The sequence below is a fragment of the Rhipicephalus sanguineus genome, chromosome 10, assembly GCF_013339695.2.
Source record: "Rhipicephalus sanguineus isolate Rsan-2018 chromosome 10, BIME_Rsan_1.4, whole genome shotgun sequence".
In the NCBI taxonomy this organism is placed as follows: Eukaryota; Metazoa; Arthropoda; class Arachnida; order Ixodida; family Ixodidae; genus Rhipicephalus; species Rhipicephalus sanguineus.
The window spans coordinates 51,423,328-51,450,174 of NC_051185.1; the positions used below are offsets into that span (position 1 = coordinate 51,423,328).

A 26,847-nucleotide genomic window follows, 5' to 3' on the forward strand; every position below is an offset into this window, starting at 1 on the left:
CTGGTCTCCTGCCCGATCAAGAAATTATTAATGATGTCGTGACCTCATCGTCGCACCTCACGGGAAGTCTCGAAGGCACTTTTGATATTAGAGGACGTTTGCCTGAGCACTTGCAACAGTTTGCGTGCTGTTGGCCGTTTGGAAGAGTAAAGAAAAATTGTAATGTGCTGTTGGCCGTTTGGAAGAGTTAAGGAAAATTGTAATGTCAGCCGGAATCTGCGCGAAAACGCAGACGACCATTACAAAATACTTCAGCAAATAAAGGCATGCCTCTGCAACTTGATTTTAATGTTGTTTTTCCTGTTTATTCGTTAATTCGGCATTCGGTTAATTCGGACATTTTTTCCGGTCCCGTGAAATCCGAATTAACGAGCTTTTACTGTAACATGGAAACATGACATGCAGGTCATGTACGACATGATTTGCAAGCCACACTCATGATACATTCGCGGCCATTTTCCTAGCTTGATATATACCAAAATTGGTATTGCGCGGCGCGACTGTGTGACGACCATGAATAACAGGTGGTAACATGAAAACCGTGACATGATGTCATGTATGTCATGATTTACATGCTGCGCTCATGGTGTATTTGCGGCCGTTTCGCTAGCTTGATATACACCAAAATTGGTATTGCGTGAAGCGACTTTATGACGAACGTAAATGAAAGGTGTTAACATGAAAATCATGACATGCAGGTCATATACGACATGATTTGCAAGCCACACTCATGATAAAATCGCGGCCGTTTTCCTAGCTTGATATATACCAAAATTGGTATTGCGCGACACGACTGTATGACGACCATGAATGAGAGGTCTTAACATTCTTAACATGCGAATCATGTTATGCATGTCATGTACGGTATGATTTACATGCCACTGTCATGGTGTGCTTCCGGCCGTTTTGTTAACTGGATAATATACCAAAACTGGTATGGCACGACACGAGTGCGTGATGAACATAAGCGACAGGTCATGCATTGTATACCAGAATATGCGTTTCATTGGCTTGGTGTATACTACATTGTGCATGCATGCGTGCATGGCAAACATGCGATATATGGTGGACTAGATGCCATGGCATGAATGATTTCATTTGGCTCAAAGACAAACAAGGCGATGTATGCAGCTCTTTGCTGGCTGCTTCACATTACATCGATTCCCACAGTGCGTGGGAACTGCCGAATTTTTTTTGTACTGACCCTTTATACATTGAAGATGAATAATTGCGAAATAGAGCTTTGAAATAATTCAGATTGAATAGTGCTACGCTCTAGTAATGCTAGAGGATAAAGATGAAGTTCACGGCTGCTGTGGCAGAATGTAAACGGCTGTTGGCTCCCGACGCTTGCCGGCATTGCCGTTTACGATCAGTTTCGCGAGCATCCATAGTGCCATTGCGAAGGAGAGTGCAACGGGAGCAAGCGTGCGCCGCATTATATACGAGCACACAGCTGTGGCGGAGAGAGAGAAATGGGAAAGGAGAAACGAAGCGGAGGCAGCGCTCATGCCACCTCCTCCACCCCACATCCTCGCGCTCACACGAGGAGAGGGGGGAGAGTTGGCGCATGCGCAGTGGGGAGCGGATGCGTGAGGGAAGGACGGACACAGCCCCGAGCAAAAGCTGCTTCACATCTAAAACAAGTAAAATGTTTATGCATTCAGTGTGGCCTTAGAGCTACAAAAAAGCCAGTTTCGCCTCAAGGGAGAAGCAATGTATGCGATAGCAACAAATTAGAATGTCACACGAAGAATGGCAAGCAGCTTGAAACTTGCTTTGTGCTGTTCAAGCACAAAGGACGCAGAAGACAAATACTGATGACCATTATATTCAGGTATATAATATGAACTGAAGAATTATTATACTAAGCCCTGCTTAGCAGATTATTCTGATTTGCAGAACATTCTACGAAGCAGCAGAATAGACTCTTATTGCTTGAAGCTCTAGAGGAATAGTGAAGAGTGTTGCCGATAGACATCAGGTTTTTACATGGTGAACTTCTGAAACACAAAAATATCAGTTTCACCGCACACACAGATGCATTGCAAAAGCCACAAAAGTGCAAGGCCGGTGCCAAAGCTACCTTGACATTGCAGCACTAGTCGCTCGTGACATGGTGGGTTTGGGCAGCATGAGCTCTATCTAATGATCGAAGAACTTTCTTCTCCCACAAATGACCTAGACACACAAAGATATAATAGAACCTCATTCATGCATTTTTCAAAAGAACACATGGGGGAAGACACGTACTATTCGGGAAAACGTAAAATCCAAATTCGCTAAAGCGTTGTGCAGTTTCGCTTGATAGTGATATCGCGATGATTGGCACCAGGAAATCATACAACAAAAATGTATCAGCGAGGCTCTACTGTACTTGGGGATCTCGGTGAACACATTTGTTTACGCAGTAGCGTAAAAAGCACACAGATGGCAATAGAACCAGACGGGCCACAGCCGAGAGTTTTGTTGCATGTGATCAGATATTTCTTTTGTGCGATGATATATATTTACCTGGTCATGTGCAATGAAACACTCAGTTGTTAGCTCTGTGTCGTGTCTGCTCCTATTGCTGTATGTGCGCTTTTTGTGCTACTGTGTAAATATAGTGCCGTACCAACTAATCCATCAGTCTGTCCATTTGAAGTGTCATTTCTACACTGAATTGAAAAAGGGGGAAGCTTTTGCATTCATTTTCTGCAATTGTGTTCAAAGTTCAAGCGCTTTTCTGCCAAATAAGTACTAACAACAAAGTCTCGAAAGAATGCTTCACAGTCGTTAGTTGATGTTCAGGATTTTTACCGTTTCTTCGAAATTTCACTTTGGTTGAAATGTGAAGGCCTGTGTGTGATTAGTGCATATGTACCGTGTAGTAGTGTTCACGTTCGTGGTGGTAGCGCGAGTTGTTCATTTGCACGTACATGACGTTGTCCAGGATATCTGGCAACACGGCCAGTGACAAGAACATCCACGGCTCTGTCAGTGAGCAGCTGAAGAAGAACTTCGCCAAGACCAAATGGAGGGTGAGAGGACATTTCATAGAATGCTTGCATTCCATCAGTTCACGAAATTTTCTAACATTGGACGGCGTCATATGGTTGATGCACCTAGGTTAACGTGTTTCTCAAGCGAAGTTTATATTGCCTCTCAAATGTCATTGGTGTTTATGCGTGACCGCAAAAAAGAAAAAAAAAAGGAAGCAAGAACAGCACCCGTGAGCATAAAGAAATGCAGCCTTCGAAGGTGCACCGATCATATGCGTATTTGTATGCGCCGTTTTCCAATAATTGATGCTCTCTAGATTGTGGCCTTGTCGACGATCAGCTGTTTCTGATACGGCAATCCGATCTTTTATTGAGGTTATCGAGGCGACTTGTCGTAGCGCGTTGCCAAATTTCATTGTTGCCTGGATATGAACGCCTGGACATGCCTGTAGCAACTGAAGTGTTCAATTAATTGCATAGTGCTTACAACAGTGATTTCATTGTTGTAAGCACTATGCACTTGTTCCACTGTGCACGTATATGTACAGTATGGACCACTGTTGACAGGAACATCCAGTAACAATAAAAGCTTCGATTACTTCTCAGATTAGACCAAAAAGCATCTGAAATTATCGTGTACCAGTTCACGTCGGCCTAATACATCATATCGGCCGCTGATTTCCTATGTATTGCAGTGACTTCATGAAGCTACGCGACTATAAATACTAAAGTGGTAGCTTTCAGCAGAACAAAACAACACGAGATAGACGACAGAGTGCTTTCTTATGTTGTTTTGTTGCGCTGAAAGTTACTTTGGACAAGAAACAACTATAGCCTGTCAACACATTGCACATTGTGTTACACTAAGGTGGTGTTTCCTTAAAGGGGCCCTGCAGCAATTTTTTGGCATAGTCAGGAAACCCTGCCAGTCGGTAGTCGAGGCTCCTGAGAACACGCGAGCCAATCATTTATAGTGCAGCACGTGGCCTGGAATTTACAGTTAATTCTGAGTCAGCTAGAGAGTGCTCACCCTTTTTTCGACATATGATGCCATAAACCCAAAGTCCACGGCCATTGGCTGATTTGAGCATAGTGAGCTGCATAATTACCGCAGGCACATAGAATGCTGCGACATGCCCCCACGTTCACTCGTGATCACACCGAAAGTAAGCTGCAGGTTCAAGGGAAAAAAAAAAAAGGAAAGTGCTCTAGGTCATGACATGCGCTGACGAAAGGACGTAGCTGCTTGTGCCCTTGTCATCTCCCTCCCTGCGCAACTTTCCGTGCGTTCGATGGTACGAAAGGAGAAAGAAAGCATTTAAAGCACGCAGCAAATCTCTGTAACTTCGCTCGTACATGAAGGATCCTAAAAATTTTGAGGCAGTCTATACGTGAGGCAGTGAACTCCTTCAATGAATCGTTCAGTGATTACTTTGAAAAGTTTTGCAGGGCCCCTTTAAGGAGTGAACTGTAGTTATCCTCTGGTGTTTCTTTTTTTTTTTTTGCAAAGCACTTTGCCACGTTGCTTCTGATAAGTAGCTTGGTGGACCTTCATACATGTATCGTAGTGGCTTACTTGCTGCGAAATTGTCTTGCTAAGCGTGAGAGCGTGGGTTCACTTTCCGGCCATCGTGGCCACGTTTTGATGGGGACCAAACGCAGAGATGCCCGTGCACTTTAGATTTTTTTTAGCTGTTCTTGGTTTACGTGGCAGTTCTTTCACAATACACGATGAACCCTCAGCACCTAGGCTGTCCAACACCGAAGTGATGCACTGTTAGCGTTGAATTTCCTACTTAATATCTTTTTTCCTCTGGGGTAACCCAGTGGGCCTTTTAATTTCTTTCTAGTGCAGATGGGTGCACAGTCGTCAGCAAGCTTAACTCGAACGCTCCGCAGCTGGCATCAGTCAAACCAGTTCAGGACACGCTGCTGAGCGTTCGAGTTAAGCTTGCTGACGACTGTACATTCATATGGTGCTTTGTTTTTATATTTCGCAGGCTTTCACAGATCCCATTGATTTGCTTCATAATGTCCAGAGCTTGTTACATGACGTCTCGCTAACTGTGCAGTAATTAAACTACGTAATGAAACGATTCATCAATATTTAATGTTTGGTCTGGTAGCCATGACATGCAATACCTTAAGGGCCCTCCAACACTTTTTTAGCATGGTCAGAAAATGCCGCTGATCGGTAGTCGAGGCTCCTGGGAACTTGCGTATTGTGTAGCAAGTGGCCTGGAATTTACAATTAATTCACAAAGTCAGCTAGAGATTGTTTCCTCTTCTTTCTACAAATGATGCCATATACCCAAACGACCGCGCCATATACCCAAATTCACGGCCGTTGGCTGACTTGAGCATCGTAAGCTGCATACGCTTGAAGAAAGAAAAAAAAGAGTACTCAAAGTCACGACGCGCACGTGACGTAACTTTTTTCCCCCGTGCCATCCTTCCTTGCTTAGCTTCCAGCGTGCTCGTTGGGATGAGAGAAGAGAGGAAGCAATTACAGCATGTGACAAATCTCTTTAACTCCGCTCGTACTGGACGGATTCAAAGAATTTTTGCAGCGGTCCATTAATAAACTCCTTTAATGAAGCCATTCGATGGTTACTTGGAAAAGTTCTGCAGGGCCCCTTTAACGACACGCACCAAAGCACAAGAACAGAGATGAAGAAATGGAATGGTATTCATAAATAGTTCTCAGTTTCACGTTACAAGTCCCAACAAGTGTACGTATGCGCAATGTGTGTGTCGGTTTGTGGCGCTCTTCTGGGAGAGCTCACTGATGTTTTTTTTCTACGTTGCGCATTGCAGCAAGCTTACAACGCAACAGCGGTAATCCGGCAGATGCGGAAGCTCGCCATGAGCAGCACGGGGACGTCTCAAGATGGCGGCGCCCCCGCGGATGCGTCCACCAGCGGACGGCCCCTGGCGGCGGCATCGTCCACGGCCGCAGTGCCCGCCAACTCCGAATGAGTCTCCTCCTCTCCACCGACCACTCTCTCTCTCATTCCAGATCACCTACGCGTTCTTTCTCGTCGGACCTTTTCTCTTTTTTGTTTCCACGTCATGGCTCCACGTTTGTGTTCTTTGCCGCATTTGACTGTGTTGTTTCTCTTCGCATCTCACGTGTGTGCGCATGTCTGCATCTGAGTGAATGCCGCTCTCTGTTCACACTTGTCACGCTTGTTCGTGGAGTGTTTTTGCATTGCCTCGACCTTTAGTGGAAGCCGACTGGCAACGCGTATCCCTTTGAAGGGGCCCTGCAAATCACGGGAGCAGCCGTTCTCTCAAAAATCTGCATCCGTCTACCACACTGATTGTGCTAAAGAGGCATCAAGCTGAGCGCAGTGCATTACGTGCAACGCGCACAATTCTTGCGTCATCAACGCGGCAGGACCCACACGTACACTGTGATCGCCGTTTGAGACACATAATGGTGTTGCTTTCACCCCGGCGGTGCATCGTCATGGGTGGCATGGTGACGAAAGGTCGAAATACAGGAAATGGCAAACCTAACGCATTGCAGGGCTCCTTCAGGTAAAGGGTGTCCTAGCACTAGTATAAAAGGAAGCTCCTAAGTGGTATTTGTTGATTACTGCGCCAGTATCTGCTAAAACTGTTTGACGATACTTGTCAACACATTCTAAATATGTCTCCTGGTGAAGAATCTATCCTGAAGGCCCCCTTTTTGTGTTTTTGTGGTCTAAGAACCAGAGAAAGCGGCAGTCAGGAACACAGAGAAATTGTGTGTTGCCTTTCACCTCAGTCTGATACCGTTTAGTCAACGGAAAGTTTCAGAAAATATTGAATTCTTAGGAAGTTGCTGACCATGGTCAGAAAAACCGTGCAACGCCCTATTGTTCGTGCTAAGGAACTTAATTATGGCCGCAGCAGTATTGCGATACCTCGGTTATCTATTTCCAAGTACTAGGTCACTGATACTCCATGTACCTTTATTATTTTTATTAGCGTTCTCGTGAGACTTTCGTACAAAAATTTTTTGTGTGAACGCTCTTATCGTTGACAGTCTCTTTCTTCACGCAGTGCAAGTAAGCTAGACAGAAGGTGTCAACAAGACCATGTTCATAATGTTAATTTATTGCTTATGTTTAAACTTTAATGCAAATTTTTCTTGTTTTTCCATGCATTAGGTATGTAATAGTAGTTTAACTTCATTAACAATAACATCTTCACGAGGCTTCCGTATGAAGATTTTCGCATGAATCTCTTTCATTCTGGATCACGTTAGTTTTATTTTTTATTTATTATTCCTTTTTTTCCGCTGAGTGCGAGTAAGTTAAACTGATGCTGTCAATATGACCACACCCATAATCTTCATCCACTGCTTGTGTGTGAACTTCAGTGCAGTATGGATTTGCAAATTTTTTCGTTCACTGGCTTGAGGGATAGACGACATATTTATTTTATTTCGCAGCTTTTGTTGTTCATTGTATGATTCGTAATGTGCATGACGCAGAACCTGAACGCTGTAAACTATTACACATAACTTTTTTTTACATTTCGTTAGTCTGAATAAATACGAAGAATTGTTTCCATGCGGGGAAGGCTTTGTATGCACGTGGCGCTCTCTTCCCCTCTGGTATTTGGAAGTCTTACTTCCGTGCAAGAGATTTTTCTATCATTGAACCACTCGTTTTGAAGTAAATTTAAAAAAAATGGAACAAAAGAGCATCAGTGACTAAATGCTATAATTTAGGCATGTGTGGTTTGTACACTACTTTTAAATTCTTATTTTTTTTAGAATACTCGAACGTGCAAGTATCAGATTTTTTTCCTCATTTACCTCACATCCATGGCCATTCGCATCACAATTACGACATCACCCATCCAGTGCCCGTGTTATTTTTACTTAGGGGCCATTGTAAGCGACTTCTAAATGCCTTTTGCGGCTTAAAGTGTGCTGTAGAGTTGCAGTACATCTTCTCAGGGTCAAATAAAACGAAAAGTTAACTTTCACATAACGAAGTGACATAAGCGAATGTATTAGGGAGGGTCAATTATTGCTTTCTCCTTATCTGTTCTCTCCATCAGTGCTGCCGTGGATCAGCTGCACGATTGCCTTTAAAACATGCATGCAACCCTCTCATTGATCCATGCATGTTTTCTGCTTAAGCGTGGTTTGAATGTTTCCATGGAAACTAGTCAGCCATGGCAATTAAAGGACCCCACCCACTAAGCAGTGTTAAGCAATTAAGAAAAATTCCATAACAGGAACTTAACAAATCATCAGACCTAATGAATTAATGCTAAAATTTACTCACCGATCTCAGGATGTAATGAATACACTCTCCTAACGAATATTGTATACATCGAAGTTACAATGAAGCTCTTCACCTTCAGGTGCATATGAAAGCACTTCAGAAGTGTTCAGAATTGTGGGCTCATACCTTGAAAGATATTTATAGTGAGTACGTGTGCATGCGCGAAGGTTCCTGATAAAAAAATGTCGCTAGAGGACACCCTGATGCGATTAAGCTACCACAGGACTTATGGGTAATGTGTGCATTTGTTTAACCTCCATTCTGGTGGGTTCGCGTGTTAGGTATTCGTGGAGCTAATAGTTATCTACCATCCTTCTAAATATGTAAGGAACTAAATTTTTTTATAAACGCATGAAGGCAATAGGTTTTCGTGGGCAGGCATGATTTTCAAGGATTGTCACTCACGCAACACGATATTGTGTTGAAATACGAGTCGGCAAAATCGCAAAGCCATTTGAAGTCATAAGGACAAAGTCTAAGAAAATCCGCGTGTTCTTCGCAACTGTGTGGAGACAAGAGTGGGGCGCCCGTGGGAATGCATGCGCTAAACAAAGTTTGATCATTGACGTGCCACAGCTCAAAATTGCAATGTTCCAAGTAACCTTGTAAACAATAATGTGAAGCTATAATGTTTTGAACTGAGGTTTGCCTGCTTCATTTTGAAAGGTTAGAGCCCTCTTACTTGTCTTTTATATTCTTTTGTATACATCCCCTCTCACCACATTATGCCATGTTCTTTACTTGTCCCCTTACCTATGGAGCACGTCACCATTTCACTGCGCTTGTAACGTTGGTGATGCGCAATGAATCACCTGTGTTTGTCATGGCCGCGGATGTATGGTGTCTTTTTGTTCACTGTTGTTGAAGGTGATAACCTATCCATACTTCTCTTTATTCACGACTTCTACTCTTCGGAGCGTAGGCTCACATGACACTTGGTTAAGCATTTTCGGTTTCGCTGTCTGCCATGATGTGTAGGTTTGATAGCAACAGCAAGCTGTCGTAGATGACTTTCCGATAGGCAGGAGTGCCTCATGGAGAAAGATCGTTGAAAGAGCGTCCGACTTCGCTAAAGTGGTAGCCCTCCACTCGTGCATTTTGTGCAAAACGCAAAACGGAGAAAGTAAACGACGCGGCGGCTTACGAGTGCCCATTGGCATGTGTTGTTCTAGGTATCCCGAGCCTTTGGCCCTAGCTCTAACGATCTCCATCTTCTAGCTCTACGACTCCTAGTAGCACAACTTTCCGCATTCAAGGGTACACGAAATATGTTGGGCATGGATTGCATTGACAGTTGCGTCATTTGCAAGTTAGCTTAGTATTAGCGTAAAAGGAGGAGGTTGTCACAAGCCTGAGCATTGTCGCACATTGGACTGCCCTTGTTTCTGTGTGTTGGTCAAATGGTCATAGCCGTAACGACTTTTGTGGCACCTTCATAGGCTCTTCTCTTTCATTCTCATTACCTCATTTCACCTTTCAAAGTGCAAGGTAATGAACTGGAAATCTCTGATTATACTCCCTAGCTTTTTCCTTTCCTTTCTCCCCTCGCTCTCTCTGATACTTGCTGTATGGATGACAGTCTTTTTCATGCAGATTTCTGCAGAAATGAGTTGCTGCATTCAGTTGCTAAGTTGCTACTAAACCTAGCCTCGCACTGCGATCTGATGCGCAGTTCGTAGAGCAACTGGCTTCCTGGAAAGATGTTGGTCTTGGGTTTGATTCCCGACCAGAATGAGTATTACTTCGACCGTGAAGGTTTCTTTCTGCGAAGCCCATAAACGGGTTTCCTTTGAAGCTTCGTGCTACTTTCGGGTAGGTGGAAAGTCTTTCTTGTTGTGAAACTGTCTGCTTTGACTGCGTAAGTGCATAATTGTACATCTCAGTACTTCACCTGCTAGCTTTGCTTGTTGATTGCTTGGTGAGAGCTTCTACACCCTTTCCCACCTTGACAAAGGCAGGTCGACGCCCAGTCGCATTTCTCCGATGGAGAAGCATGCCTCTGTTTTGTCATAATCTTAAATTATGCATCAGCCATCCGCTTCTCTTTGATACAGGCTCTCTTGTGGGTGCGAGAATGTCTTTTTTTGCCAAGGTGAGCGTGTTTGCCGTCATCATCATCATATGCCTCATCACATTGATAACTTGTCTCAAGTTTTTAGTTTTCTCTATGGGTGGAGAGGTGGCCATTGTTCTCTTGGACAGATAGGGAGTCTAGCTTGGCAACAATGTGATATGTGCCAAACGGGAAGCACGCACGGTGCGGCACACTCGTTCTCACAGCCGTGTTCCTCGGATGGGCAGGCGGACAGAGTAGACATAAGGTTCGGATGCCAGCCTTTTCGGGTTTCTTAAGAAACGCCGAGAAGGAGGAGCTTTTTCGTCCCACGCTCGCGGTTTTCTTAACGCACATTCGCGCCACTTTCTTTCCTTCTTTTTCTTTTCCACTATGTATATTCTGATTACGCTTCACTTGCATCTCTAGCACACTCTGCAAAGCATGTTCCGATGATTTCACCTTCGTGCGCGTCGCCGACGATGACCGCATCGAGTTTCTTCTTCGTACGCTTCTCTTACGCGCGCAGCAACGCTGAGAGCACTCTCCAAAAACTGGGTTACACTTCAGGAGGAGGGCTCGCTCGTTTTGCCTCGCCTGTGTTTACGCGATGTTTTACTGAATTGAGTGGGACTCGGGAGTGTTTGGCGTGTTAGAGCCCTAGCTGGAAATCTTGGAGTTGCTGGTGACTGTATTTCATTTTCAAAACACGAAAAGGAGCTAGACAAGTTCAGTCTGAGAGTCGTTTTTCTGTTCTTTTTGCATTTGCTTGAAGTGTGCAGTTATTTCTCAATATGCTTCACTGAGACTAAGCTTTCTTAGGTGCTTCTTGTGAAAAAGAGTGTTCTTGTCCAGAAGTCCTGGACAGTTGTTTTGTTCTGGTGGCAGGCATTTTTGTTTTTCTTCGGCATCGCTACGCATTGGGTATTGGGTAGCCCACAAGCAAGCCCTTTCTCGTTCCTCGATGCTGCAAATATTTTGCAGCAGCGGAGCTGGAAAAGAAACAGTGTTGATCACAAAAACTCGGGGAGCGCTCGCGTAAGCCCTGGCGAAACGCAAGCGGCATGCCGACCTTTTTATGCAGCCCTTTCATGTTGTCAAACACCCGACAACACGCGAAAAATGCGTGAATAACCCCAGCGAACACTTTGAGGGTGCCAACACTGCCGGTTCATGAAAAAAAAAGGAGTGTAAAAACAAAAGACAGATTGCCATCATTGTCCCCTAATTCCATGGAAGCTGTTTGCTGTTGTACACAGCTTGTGGATTTCAAGCATTCAGATACAGCATCCATATTCCAAGACTAGCAGGCTTCGAAATGTATAGCTTTAAAATTAAAACAATGCAGAAGTCTCATATACGGCCCCTGTGTGGCCTTTGTGGCGTGTTTCAACGCGGCTTTTACATTTCGTGTGGGCCTTATAAACAGTAATTTTTTGACAGTGTGTGTGAGGCTTGACTGCTGCGGGAATGAGTTTAGTGTTCTAGGAATTAGGGCTTCAAAAAGGGCATGTAAAAAGAATATCGAAAAAGGTTTTGGTATGAGTTGAGAAAAACTGTGTGCAGGTGAGCCTGAGAATTCTACAAATAAAAAGAAAAGGCTGAAAATGTGTATGGGAATTGAAGTTATTAGATTTTTGGCATGAAGTAATTTCTCAGTTGGTCAGCGAGATGGTTGATTAAACATTATTATTGGTCGTATGAGCTTAATATGGTAACGGCGAGAAACAAATACTTAGTGAAGGTGTCTAGTGAAAAATTCTTGGCATTAGCAAAGAAAATTGTTCTGCTGACCTTTAGTTTACTGAGGATCCCAAGAACGCTGCTTTGGTATGCAACGAATGAGAATTTTTCCTGTGCCGAAAGACTGCAGAGCCTCGTAGAAGGTTAATAGCTTGCTTGCACACTGAAATCTTGCTTACCAAAGGTGAATCAGCAGTGGCCAAAATAACGACCAATTGCTTAGTTACCTTACGTAACTAATAGCTTAGTTATTTTTTGTAACTAAACAGGTTTCCCGTACTTTGGGCAGGCAGAAGGTTTCTGCCGGCCGGAAGAAGGTGCCCGATCATTGCCGTGTAGTATTATATTCTTTCGTAATGCCTCGCAAGTAATAAATGTAGATATTTCTTGGGTGGGGTGAAATAAAATCGTGTCAGCACCTTCAAAGCGTTGCTTCACTTCCCTCGAAGTAGAGTGCATTCTACTGAGCGTACAAACCGCTGCCACTATGCACGATCATCGTTACGTTCATAAACGTGTTTGAGCCAAATTCGAATGTAAACGAAAATCAAATTGCTTCTCAATGTAGACCTTGTTATGATTATTTTTTCGTGCCTGTGTGCTGCAGGTGTGTCTCGGTTGCTTAATTCTTGCGTCTTACCCGGGTTGTTTCAGATCAGAGAAAAAAAAACACGGCTAGTGTCACGTTTCCTTCTATTCTTGCGTGTGTTTGCGTGTTTGTGAGCGCTTGCTTTCAGAATAATAATAAGAATAATAAATAATAAAGAAATGAAAAGTGGCAGGTACTGCTTTGCAGAGAAATTGTACAGCAAATACCCGGCAGGTGAGGCGTACGACAAACCAGTCCCCCTCTGCCCATTTCCCACACTGTAACATTGTACCATACGTCTTTACGATGATGTAAATAACTTTGTTTCCGTTTCTCCTAGTTTTGTACATGTTCAATACTACGCTTTGATAAGCGCTTTGAAGTTAGAGTTGATAAGAACCCGTACGCTTGTTGCATAAAACCCTTTCATCATCTACTTTTTTTCGTTTTTTTTTCCACAGCACTGCGTAATAATTGACTAGATGGCAGAGACAAGTTGTTGCGTATCTGTTAATTTGTGCGCTACTGTACGCACAACATTCATAGCTGGCCCTTGCTTAGTGTTTCCCGTTGCTAAAGAAACCCCATAGCGAAGCAATAAGTGTGCACCGTGTGATTTTCGTAGGCTTTGCGCGTTACTTTTGATGTTGTAGCCGAATCCTCCCAAAGTGAGAGAAAAGAAGATGCGATATATACGGTACTGGTCCCGACGCAGCGCACAACGGAAAACATGCTGTATATAAGACAATAGTAATGCTTTTCCTGCTCAAACATGACATGCGCAATTTTCGCTTCGACATTTTCTGGCCGAGACTTTCATAGTCCTATCTTTTTTTTTTCTTCGAATAAATTTCCCTGATGCGCAATTTTCGAGCAGTTCATCCTGTAGACGTCAATTTTCTATGTGAGTATATAAGTTTCTTGAATGTGGAAGGGAACGCTTAAGCCGTACTGAAGCAACGATTGATGCCACAGTTGCGTCGAATAGCTGTCTTGCTGGAGAATCTTGTTATTACTTTCTTGATTTCAGGGAGGACTGTTTAATGGTCTGCGAAGCAAAATCAATCGCTTTTGTTTTTTGATGTTAGTTTATGCTGTGCACTGAGAAGATATTTGCAGTGCGCTCGTCAGAAAAGCCCACGCGTCACTGGCAACATTTCGCTTCATGAAATAACTGAATGCCTTGTTCAGCATTTGCGATGTATATGTATGATGTGCATACTATATTTAACATACAGATTTGGTCACAAAGAGTACATTGATGGTATAAGTTTTGCTGAAGTGTTCACGCTTTATTTTAGTCAAAACTCGAGTTTTCTTGTTGCGCGAATGACTCGCTTTGTTTGCGGGACGCTCGTGCTTTCATTCACTAGTCACGGGTTCGTGGTTTGCGCTTGAGGAAACGAAGTGCAAGTAGCACTGCCCTTAAGAAATCTTCAATTTTGAATGTAATCTTCATTTTATTCCTCGTCAAGAGTGTACATGAGAGGTGTGAAAGTCGGTGTTGAGAAATTCAAAGAACCTTTAACCCACTGTTCCTTGAGACCTGTTATTGTTAAGGTACGGCCACACTAGTGGCAAGAAACGTGTGTTAGTGCATTCCTGCAAAGGCCACTTTGGCAAAGGTCTCGCAGTGCTGCAGCGTGACAGGATCTCACGCGCTCTCAGAATGTGCAAACAACACCGAGAGTGAGCGTTATTTTCCCATTCGTCAGTCAAGCTTTTGTTGCGCCACGAGATGTCTCTATTGAAAACTCTGAGTGGAGCAGTTGCATCCCGGTTGCCATGCTTCGTGACGTCACCCTCGTCACTCCTGATTGGTTGTTCGCCTCCTGGCACGCGTCATTTGCCGCAGAATTGGGTCTCGACCCATTTTATGCAGAACACCACGAAACTCTGAATTTATGTCGCCTTTGACGCATGCGGCACCACAGCATGATGTGTCCGTTTTTGCTGCTAGTTTGGCTGTACCCTTATCCCTCAAAGCAATTGTCAACAGTTGTCGGAAAACCGGAGCTCATGTAGGGTCATGACTTGTTATTTGCCAACGCTTGTTTCTAGAATGATTCGACGTGCCGTGGAGTCACCTGTGTGTTATACATCTTCAGTCTGGTTCACTGTCGAAGCGAATTCACACTGCTACAGTCTTTAGCAGTACCCAACTCCAGTTGCTGGCAGTGCACAAACAATCTTCGGCCGTAGTTATGGATGAACTGGTGCCATCTGCCGGGGTTGTTCAGTACACATGCCGGTTTGTTTGTACTTGCCACGAAAGGGTGTTTGCTCTGCAGTTGCGTGTTCCCTCTGGCAGTGAGCCTAACTGCATGCTTTCTTTGAGATGCTGCCATACTGTAAAGGGGCCCTGCAACTGGTTAATGAAATTGCAATATATCTCTCGCATGGGAGTACAGATTGTGGAGGCACTTCGCAGGGAGAACATTATGAAAAACTTAAAGCTTGCGTTCATCACCACTGGAAAGCGTTTCTCTGGAGGCGTAAAGCAATTTTTTTTTGTTGTTCTTCCGATGTTCTATTTGTGTTCAGTGTTCCCGACGTACATTCTTCTACTACAGTCTTGTGCATTCATCGTTAGTCATTTCTGCTACAGTACAGGCTAGAAGTCCTAGTTTGTTCGGCTAATGTTCCACTGAATCGTTGAAACAAGGGTAGTAATTCAGGACTGTTCATCATTCATGATCATGTAGAAGAGTGCACAAACAAGGGACAAATAAATAAGCAGAGACATACAAGTACATGTGTGTCTTATTTGTTCATCCCTTGTTTACGCACTGTTATAGACAGTCGGTGAAATAATGTTTGTAGGGAGATGGAGATTCGAAATGGTCAGCAATTGTTGAACAGGTGGTGTGCCTCAGACTCCCCAGCTTGAGGCTGTCCCTTTTTTGGCCACTACTGATCACTGTTTAAGCCATGTGGATACTTTTCTTTCATATTACCGTATTATGTCTTGTAGAATTTGTCTGTTATAATAAAGTTGCAGGGCCCCTTTGTTGATGGCATCAGAGGGTTTGCCTCAAGTGTGCGCCACTTTAGGAAATGTTTCTATTGAGACATACTTTTGTGATGCAGCGTTAAGGGCAGTTATCTTGCCATTCGTTCCTACACGGTGCTGAAAACACTTGTTTTGGGCATGTTCTGTGACCGAAATCTGTTGCAGAGAGCAAGAGAAAGATTTCAGCGTGCTTTGGTGGATGCAGGAAATTATTTTGTTGTTGCTGTTTTCAACGAATCATTCTCCAACATTTCTTCTCCGGAGGAATTCACGAGCTGGTGTATGAGGTAATCTAGTGTTATTGCGATGGCTGGGGCTCATTAAGTGCACCACATTAATTGTTGCCGTTGCTCTCTCTCCGGTCTTGATGCTTTGTATCTTAAGCTTTTAAAGCTCTTTACGAGTAATAACGAGTAGGTTGAAGCATTGCATACTGGTTTTGCTTTTATGTACCAACACACGAGAATGTCGCAAATAGCATGCGTGCACTAAAGATTGTACATAACTTTGTCGTGGTGTGTGAGTGCATGCCATCCGCTGCTAAAACTTGTGAAGACATGTTTGTTAATTGTTTGTGGCATAGGCACTGCAGTAAATGACACGTATAACGAAAATAGACAACACGGCTGCTGACTGAGAAAGAAAGGAAAAACACCTTGAAAGCTTTTAGAAACCTTTGTTGGTATTGAAAGACCACAGAATTTTTACACTCGTTGAAATTTATCGAAAATTTGTTGCTTGTGCTTTCTGTGCACCTTTTCTGCATTGTAAAAGTGCATAACATTTTATGGATTTTAAAGAGAAAGCTTGGATTGTGAGCACACTGAATGCTTTGGTGTAATGTTCTGCCCTAGTTTTGTGCTTTAAGACTGCAAATTGTTTTTGAATGGTATATATGCTTTTTCTGTACAGACTGTGCCAGCGAGTGTGAGCTTTCTGCAAGGCAGGGTATTCCGCAGAGTTTTACCACAGTGCTAAACTTGCCAGCATATCAAAATACAATGTCATTAAGCGTGTTAGTATTTCATACCTCGAGATCTTCATGTTGGTTCAAGCGGGCTTAAAACAAAGTAAAAAAAAAGTAAGCACAGCCTTTGAAACAATGCATGAAAAAACTTTCTGGGCGGGGTAGAGCAGAGGAGACTGTTTTCGGATTTGAGTAATAAATGCTTACGTGCTGACGTTCCAAAACTCCCAGATTTATGGCACTGAAAAGTGCATGAACGCTTGACGCTGGAGATCTTTCGAAACAATGACAACAAATGAGGTACTAAGCTCATTGTGCAACAGTGCACAAAATAGGTCGAAATACTGGATGAGCTTTCGTAGATTAAGTGTGGGAGAAATGTCAATAAAATATTATAACTTATTTCGTTTCGAACTTCTAAAGAGTGTAGGCACCAAGATCTGATGCTAGCGTGACATGAAACTGACTAGAGCATGAACTTTGCGTGCTTGCAAGGAATGCTGTGACGAATTTTGATAGAGAACAGGCGATGTAAACCAGTTTGTTTGAGCTTTGAAATCTAGAAATGAAGCATGGCACGTTTTCCAATAACCTTTAGCGAAAACATCAGGGAAGAGCTGAAAAAGTTGGAACATTGGAGAGGTGTATTGCAGCTGCACAATCCATTAGAACTGGTGCCACGATGTGGTGGTGGACGTGTGAAATTTAGCAGACGGCACATCGATTTGCTAATGTTACCACTTTGGTACTCCACGTGATGTGGCTGTCACGTCATACTAATTCACGTCGTCACATGGAGGTTTTCCACTTCTTGGTGGGAGTTTATGAAGTCTTCATCGAAGATTTTGGTTGTCTACACTCATTTAATGCTGTTGTCACATTTAAAAATGTTGATTCTGGTTTGTTGTCATATCAGCCTAATGGAAGCTGATCGCATGATGTCTACCAATTGCTCGTGACTGTGTTTGTTTGGTTACGCTAAACCAAGTGAAGTTGAATGTTTTCTTAAATTAAGTCCTCTCTTTTCACATAATTTTTGTACTCTTAATGCAGTTCATATTCTCATTATTATAAAGATGGTTCGCAAAATATTTTGTTGCCTTGCAGATTGCATTTTCTATTTAATTCAAGGTTCTTGTACTTAGTTTCATGTGCAAGTCTATTTTGTATTCTTCAGACTTGCGTCATAGAAATAAATCAGTGGAGAATGCAATGTTCTATTTCCTGAAGCTGTTTGCTACAGTGAGGGCAAGCTTTCTTAAACATTAGCATCAAACGCACACACCATAAAAGATACTCTCGTCTGGTGCTAATGTAAAGATGTCATGTTCAGCCACTGTTCGGCTGTTCAACTAGTATTATGTCTCAATGTGTGCCACGAAGTGTTGCTTGAAATTAGGAGCATTCAGTGTTCCATGTTTTGAGGGTGCTAATGACTGGACGATTACGACACATTCATTGAAAAATCTGCAATGCTGAGCATAATTGCCAAGTTCCTCTTGCTTCAGATGCAGTCTTGAACAGAAGACGTAGTAGTGCAAGGTAAAAAAAAAAACATAAAAAAATAAATTCTCTACTCTCCCCCGCCTCCCACATTCTGAAATGTGTGTCTGCGTCCCAGAGTGAAATCCCGGTATTAGTGACATGGCGCGGAGGCTTGTCACATACTACCAATAGTATATATATACAAATATGTGTATCTATATATATAAATATATAAATATAAATATATTGTGTATACTCCCCAAGCCTACATGCAAACGTGACATGTAGCTGTACGTGCCCTGTCAGCAATGGTTTCTGGTTCACCTTAGTGAACGTCAACTAGTCATTGCCTGTTCCAAACTGTAGCTATAACATCTCTGTTTCTCAACACAGATACCTGCTGTCCTCTCTCTTCATCCTCCTCCCCTCCCTTCTTTCTTTACTCTGCTGTAGCGTCTTTAAGCGAATAAATTTAAATTTTGGCATTTTTACACGCTGTCGTTGGTTAATGACTGGTCGTTTTGCACTCTTTCTTTTGGGGGGAAAGGGAGGGCCTACTACTCATGTGTATGTGATGAAGAGTTATGTCTTTGTTAGAACAAGGATATGGTGTATGCTGTATGGGCTTATTACAGCACGCACCTCAAGAAACAGAAACAACGCCATAGACAGGATGTGTGACGCCATATTAAGTAATTGTCATCTTTGAACGTTCACTGTTACTCTGCAGTAAAACAGAAGCTTTTCTCTAAACAAGTTCTTATGCAAGAAAGTTATTACAGTGAAAACATTAAGTATTGCTTATATAGATCAAATGTCATCTTTTTACTATTGAAATAGAGAATATTATGCTTGCTAATTCCAAATTTTCGATTGAAATGGTAATTTTATGTTGAATGTTTCATTTTTCATTCCTATTTTTTATATATCCCCGTACTCTTCACAGATCTGTTTTTCTGCCTTGAGGCAATTCAAAAGTTGTAGAAGTAGTAGTAATTTGTGGGCTTTGTTATACTCTGTGAAACCTGTACTACAGTTTAATTCAGTTTTGCATTTGCATGATTTGTGTAGTTTTGCGTTAAGTGATCAAGTTAATTTACTATTATTGTTCTCGTAAGTAAGGCATTCCTGGTATATACAACGTGCAATATATTTTGGCTCCACTTCTCGCAAGGGCATCGCGCTAAAAAGACCCACAAATTTGTGTGCATTTATTATATTCAGTGCCGATGCCCATAGAGCAATAATAATAATTGTTGGGGTTTAACGTCCCAAAACCGCGATATGATTATGAGGTACGCTGTAGTGGATGGCTTCGCAAATTTCGAGAACGGGGTTCCTTGACGTGCGCTCAACATGTGCGCCCGGCGGGCGCTCTCCCGCTGCGCCGATATGTCCGGCGTGGGATGCAATAACTAGGATGGACGAGAGAATGAGTACAGAGAGAGAGAAACAAAAAGGTAGAAATAGGGAAAAAGATAGAAAGAAAAAAAAGAAGATGGAAAAAACAGAGCAAGACAGCAAGAGAAAAAAGAAAGACAAAAAGAAATGTAGAGAAAGCATAGGTCGCCAAACTCGCTCATGAGTCAACTCATGAGTTGAGTCAGAGTGAGTCCGGTTGAGGAAAATATTGGTGAATCTGAGTCCGGGTGAGACGTTAAGTGCAAAATATATTTCTTGAGTCAGTCTGAGTGAACTCCACCATTTATTGCCGACCTATGGTCCTATCTACTCATCTTCGGCATCAATATCAGCCTTATATCGACTTACGTTTATACTCAAGTCTATTCACACATAACGCACTAGCGTTCATGCGCCACCTCAATATTTATTGATCAGACGTGTGTGTCGGGGTGCGGGGGGAGGGGGTGCCCTGACCCCTCCCCCTCCCTCCCGCATACTCTTTCACGGGAAGTTCTTGATAAAAGTAACTTATATGAGTCGCATATTTCATAAGAATGACCTTACTGGATTGAAATTACTGATAACTCGTATTTGAAGGTACAAGATCAAAAGGCGTATCTTGAGCACAGTTATGTGAGATATTGGCGTTAAGAGCATTGACACCATGATTGAAAAAGCTAGTTCTACGGTAATGGGCTCATGAGTGGACTCACTCAGAGTCAGACTCGCGGCTTGACCTGAGTCTGAGTGAGTCCGGCTTAGTAATATGTTGGCGAGTCTGAGTCCGAGTGAGCCCTCAGAGCAAAATATATTTCATGAGTGAGTGTAAGTGAGCTCTAATTTTTTTTTGCAGACCTATGAGGGAGAGAGAGATGAGGAAGCGAGAAACAGAGAGAGAGAGAGAGAGAGAAATAAAGGGAAGAAAGTGAAAAAAGATAGGAAGAGCGAGAAATATACAGAAAGAAATAGACAGTGAAAGAAACATACAATAAAAAGATAGAAAAAATAGAGAGGAAGAAAGAGTAAAATTAAGAGAAACAAGTAATCAAAATGGCCGCCATGCAAGAACTGTGTCCCTCCTTGAGGTTTTTCTGGATTTACGCCACTGGTCGGGAAAACGCGTAGAAAGAAAATGTGGAGGGTGACGCTACACTGAATGTCCTGTACCAACCCGCCGTAACGTCTTAGATTTTGACGGCGTTTGCTGACGCCTACATAATTTTTTATCAGTAAAAAGCTTGAGACCATTCTACTCGTCGAAGATAAGTGACCTGTGGAAGTGACGCGCGAAGTCTCCATTGGGAGTTATCTTTGGGATGCGTAAATGCGTAGACTAGAGTTTTACTGTAAGCTTCGGCCGTCCCCAGGACGCTGCCACTCACAACTGGTCGAATAAAAATGAAGAAAAAAAAACTATCGTCATCAAACGGGTATGTGCCACTGTGCGGCCTTTCAGAATACTATCATCATCATAAACGGGTATGTGCCACAGAATTCGGGTAAATCCCACTACTCACCACTGGTCCAATGAAAAGAAAGAAGGCAACAGTTAGCCCAACAACAAATGGCTGCGAAGCGATGGCGGCGAGCCGAAGACCCCGAGCACGTACAAAGGAGAGAATACTAGGGAACGGGAAGGCAACGGCGGCTGCGAGAAGACTCCGAAGCGTTGGAAGGCCTACGCTAACAACGACGTGCCCGTAGATCTATGAGAGGTGCGAACGCTTGGTTTCAGCGCGAGGTTCCCTCTCTGGAATTTGAGCATCAGTGTCGCGTCTGCGACTGCCTGTGGTTTAACTCGAACCTCTCTGCGCTGAGAATCAACGTAGAAACAACCTAGCATCGCCTAGCTAAATCATAGCTACGATCTAGAAGCAACCTAAAAACAACCCGCATCACGTGTAGCTGAGGCCTAGATGGATGGATGGATGAACAACTTTATTTTAGTCCTTCGGTGCGCGCGATTAGCGTGCAGCGGGCCGCTCCCACGTCGGGACAGAGAGGCCTTGCCCCTCCGCCGCGTCGCGGGCCCGATGGACAGCCCAGAGCTGTGCTTAGAAACAACCTAGAAATAACCATATTAGTCTTCAGAATCGTCCAGTATATCGCTGTTTTGAAAGCCTTGCGCGGATTAGTGCAAGCTTCGCCTGACATTTTTAGTCTACGCGCTTGCTGTACGCACGCAGCGATCCGCTGGAAAAGTGCCGTATAGCACCGCCGCCGTAAAAAGAATTACTGTGTTTGAAGAAAGTCAGACACTAACGAGGACAACTTTGTGGAAATATTCTTGAGTGCAATGTGTGGCCAAAATACACGAAAAAGACTGAAATCTAGGACGTCAAGGTGACATTCAAGTGCCAGATGTTTCGACGCGAAATTTCAAAGTTAAGCTTGATTGACTTTCTTTTTTTATATTTATAAACCAGTGATCGCCATATTTACAGTAGAGATCTCAATAACACATATCGGCCTAAACCGATTTGGCGTTTCACTTGTGTATCCTTAAAGCAAGCTTCTCCATTATAACAGGCTATTGTAGGGGAAGCCTACATCTAAAATTTCTTCTGTATTGTTGATAACTGCTGTAGGCGGGTTCTTTCCGTAACTTGGCTCGGTTAATTTTACCCAATATTTTACCCAACATGGCGCTGCGGTCGAACTTGCCCCAGTCCCCTAACAGAGAACCCCACGCACGCCTATGGCTGTCGCTGTTAGCGAGTTCATACTGTTATGAAGCTTCATATGCTGAACATGGCAAAGAAGTTCTGGGGAATCCCGCAGGATTGAGGTAGAGGTTTAGAAAGAGATAACTGGCATCCACCCCCGTTTGTAGCAAAAGCTACAAGAAAATTCATACGGATTTATCGGAAGGAAAAGATTCCTAATTGTCCAAATAATCATCGTGGGATGGGGTTCGAAGCCGAGACCAACGCCTATCCAGGGAAGAAGCTGGCAATAGACCCTCTTCTAATCCGCAAGTGCGCCTTCCTGCGCTGCACATTCGCCCAACTAATGGCGGCACCTATTATGTTTCAAGTGGAGAGGTAGTCCTAGTCGCACGCGCTGGGTCTTGTCTATTATGAGTGTTTGTATCAAGAGAGCCGACTACATTTTCCGCGTCATAGCGAAAGCAAACTACACTTAAACACGCTGTGTAAGTGACTAACCGCGACTAGTTGGGCTAACTGCATCGCAGAAAAGCCATCTTTACAATTAGGAAAAGGGTCTCTTGTCAGTGCGAGGGTGAATTGACAACTCGAAGCGTGCGGGCACAGAATTATAGCAGCGTTTGTAGGTTCTGCAGCGCAAGATTTTACACGGACAAAAAAACTGTGATACTCTGATCGGCGAGGCTCTGAGCGAGCGCAGATGCGACGCCTCTACGCAGCGGACCACATGGCTTGACGTCACGCCTGCCACACTCGGCTAAGCAGAAAAAATTAGCCTAATTTGGACCCCAGTACACACGTCCGTTACTGGCAACAAGGCGGCCACGAGTTAGCCCGAGCTTTCTACTTCCAGGTGACTATGGAGCCGCCCGACTGCCAGAAAGAATATGGACGAGAATGTGCAAAATTATACGGTGATTGTCGAAAATTATCGGTTACTTAGGAGACTGATGCCACCACCGGATGAAAATCTAAACAATACGGAGGCAGGCGCATGGCGGCGCCTGCAAGCTGAAAATTTGTAAACCCGGCGTGGGCATATCATGTTCAGAGAGATAGGCAAAACGAAAAGTGCATGCACTGTGGGGCGAGCGGGAGCCTCGACCACATAATCTGGAAGTGCGAAAACTCCCCAGGGGCTAAATCAACTATAAATCAGTACAGAGGCCTGGGAAGCCCTGCTGCGGAGTGAGGACCCTGCTTCGCAGCAACAAGCGATCCGCCTAGCGAATGAAGCCGCTTAGAGTCAAGACCTCTTTGCTTGCTTTTAATCGCGGAAGTGCCGGCCCCGGTCACCTACGCCTGTGTTCCGGGGACTCAAGGACATTGCGACGCGATGAATGACCTTGGGAGACAAGGTAGTAGAGCCTCTAAAAACAGCATTGTTCTCGTTCACTTTATTAGCATTGCGAAATGGCCTCAAACCTGCGTCCTGTCAGTTATTGAGCTAAAACCCGCCCAAACCTGCAGACTCCGAGCTAGCCAGCGTTACCGGACAGTGGACCCGTTCCTCGGCAGATCTTCATCGACTACCTTCGTTGCCACGAGCAGGGAGCTCACGCGGCTCGCGTTTCGCCACAATACGGTGGGGCCATCTAGCCAAGACGAAGCCGGTGTGTTGGCTTCGGAACCGGCAGCAACGTCTGCAGTATCTTCCTCTTCGCCCCCGATTTCCGTGGCCTCTGCCGCCGAAGTCTTCCGCTGCTCGCGAGGCGCCGACTTTCCACTGGTACGCGCACTCGTAGTCCATTCATCGTCCGAAAGGGATGCCGGATCGTACGGCTCGCGCAAGTGAGCCCTCCGTCTGCGCTTGGTGGCGTTCGTCTTCCGTCGTGTGATTTCAGCTGGGTCTCTTCCGGCGGTAGTTTCGGCATCGGCGGCGACGCTGGTCGCGTTGAGTGCGGCGTCACCTGTCTCGTTGTGGGCGTGGAGTTCGTCGCTTCTAATGCGCAGATCCGCGTACACCATGAATAACACGATGAATCCCAGGGCGAAGATACCAGCGGGAAAGAACCAGACGTTGCCCCTGCAAATTTTAACAGCGAATCTGTCCTTGACCATTCGCCGTTGGTTGGCGTAACGCGCGCTCGTCATTCACGGCAGCAGCGCTTGCAACGCTGCTTGCGTTCCACTGCAGCCGTTATAGTAATACGCGTTTTGTGCGAATGGGCGGCTGGAATGTGTCACGGGCGCACTGGAACGCTACGGCAGCGTTCCATCGCGGTCGTGAATCGTCGCCCCATAGCTTAATATAGCTTAATATCGTCGCCCCATAGCTTATAACATATAGAGTGCACAAAGAGCAAAGATACAACTCAGAAGTACTTAGAAAACATTCCCAAACATAGAAATACTTAGAAAGACTGAAAAAGGAACAAATGCAATTGCCTGACGAAGGGAGGCAATAGCTTTGCTGCTGTTTTGACGGCTTTCACGGAGTGGAGCTGGCTGCATTTTTCTTTTTTTTTTTTAAGACGATAGTCTTTCTTGGGATACTTAAACGGAGAAATTTTGGTCTGTCTTTCTGTCTTTCTGTTTGTCGGCACGTCCCTCGATTCAGCCACTCGGCCAAAGTTGAACCACTTGCCCAAGGGCCAGGCATCTTGAACTGGTACGGCTGTTCATACTTGTGAACGTTGTCGATCAAAAAGTAAATATCACGCATATCTGAGGCGCAACATCATTAGGTAAGTATTAGATGATGTGTTCCTGATGTGAGGCACGGGCCCGGTGCGCCATCCCCTGGCTACGCCACTGTAGACATGCAAGAGGTATCACGTGGCAGCAGAAATAAGTTTTTAATGAAGTCAATCTCCATCTCCATAATTTATGTTGCGACGATACCTCTAACCGTGTTAGTAGCCACTGTCTTATCGAACAAATGTTTTTAAAATAGCCTTCTTTCTTTCGCGTTCTCCGCTTACGCTCCTGCGCTCTTCATCGCCCTTCACCATTGAGTGTTGTCAAACGTCACGTTACACGTGGCGTCAGTATGTGGACATATACCACTACAAACAGTTCGTAAACGGTTGAGAAACTAGCGGTACAAACGACACAGGCACTGTGTCTGGCCCGTTTCCGCGCCGCTCGCAATAATGTGTCTTCATACGCACCGAAAATTTCAACACCCTTATGATTGTAGAAGGGATGCTTGACTGCCACATGGCTGACGCCTTTGAGCTTGGAGGGTAAGGTCAAACTGTAGGCGGTAACAAATAATTTTTTATTGTTTGCCGACTTGTCATTGAAATTGAACATGATATCTGCAGAGCGCGAAACGAATTGTGTGCTAACCACTCCACTAAGGTGAAATTAATAATAAAGGAAGGTGGGCGTGCTAACACGGACACAAGAGAGAAGTCAGGACAACACAAACACCGTTTGTGTTGTCATATATCCCGACAATAACCCGAATTGTTTGTGCGCGGCCTGTGGTGAGGCCGCTGCGTTGTCTCGCATGCTCTGGGAGTGCGGTCGTCGGGCCCGAAGTTCACCAAGGAAGAGTGGGACGCACTCCTGCGAAGTCCCGTCTTTGAAGACCACACCCTGGCCGTCCGGTGTGGTGGTGAAAACATTTTATTTTAGCCTATAATGACAGCCTATTGATGGGCCGGCTGGGTGTCGCATAGGGTGGCCGGAGCTCGTGGCTTTCAGCGACTCTTAGAGCCCAACCCACCAGCTGCTTTTGTGCGGCCCGGTCCGAGCTGGACAACACAATATCCCATCGCTCTAGCGCGCCCGTGATCAGGCGGGCAGGGTAGCCCTATCGGTCCCGTCGTGAGATTAGCCGAGTGCGCGTTTTATCGCATTTTGCAGGACCCAATAAATGTTTATTCACTCACTCACTCACTCACTCACTCACTCACTCACTCACTCACTCACTCACTCACTCACTCACTCACTCACTCACTCACTCACTCACTCACTCACTCACTCACTCACTCACTCACTCACTCACTCACTCACTCACTCACTCACTCACTCACTCACTCACTCACTCACTCACTCACTCATTCACTCACTCACTCACTCACTCACTCACTCACTCACTCACTCACTCACTCACTCACTCACTCACTCACTCACTCACTCACTCACTCACTCACTCACTCACTCACTCACTCACTCACTCACTCTTGTGGATGTGCTCGCACGCCTACCATTTTTTATCATGAATGCCTACCACTAGCCTGCAGCTTCCTGTCATTCCAATAAATTTTCACCGCTATTGCTGTGAATTAAATTTCATATTTTTGTGCACCCCAGGCAATGGTATTTTTTTCAGAGCTTTTACCGAATACTTTTCTCATCGTATAAGCAGTTACAGCTGACTGTCGTGTCTAACAAAAGTTTCATACCCGTAAAAGTAAGGATGTCACCCATGGGCAGCAACACACCCGAAATGGGGTAAAAGATCTAAGCGAGTAAACCGGCTATCGACCGTATTGGAGGCCAATACGTGAAACGGAACACGCATATCGCGCACCACGCGCTCTCACGTAAGAACCAACGCCCCTACAACAGAAGCAGGCGCTCACCAGTCCCAGATGTAGACAATCGACGGCCGCCGCGGTGTCGACTCGAGGTCGGTGGGCAAGACGAGCTCCGGAAACGGTGGGCGGTTCACAAGCTTGAAGTTCTCCGTGGACGCC

At 44.5% G+C, this 26,847-nt stretch overlaps 1 protein-coding gene across 1 annotated transcript in view; it reads left to right on the forward strand.

Annotated features, from left to right (window-relative positions):
- Nucleotides 1-18,612, forward strand: part of LOC119371857 (calcium/calmodulin-dependent protein kinase type 1-like) — a 55,142-nt gene extending 36,530 nt beyond the window's left edge. The window contains 2 exon segments of the mRNA XM_037642322.2: nucleotides 2,936-3,023; nucleotides 5,802-18,612. Coding sequence (XP_037498250.1) covers nucleotides 2,936-3,023; nucleotides 5,802-5,963 — 250 coding nt within the window. The 3' untranslated portion in view covers nucleotides 5,964-18,612.
- Nucleotides 18,613-26,847: the final 8,235 nt, after the last annotated feature.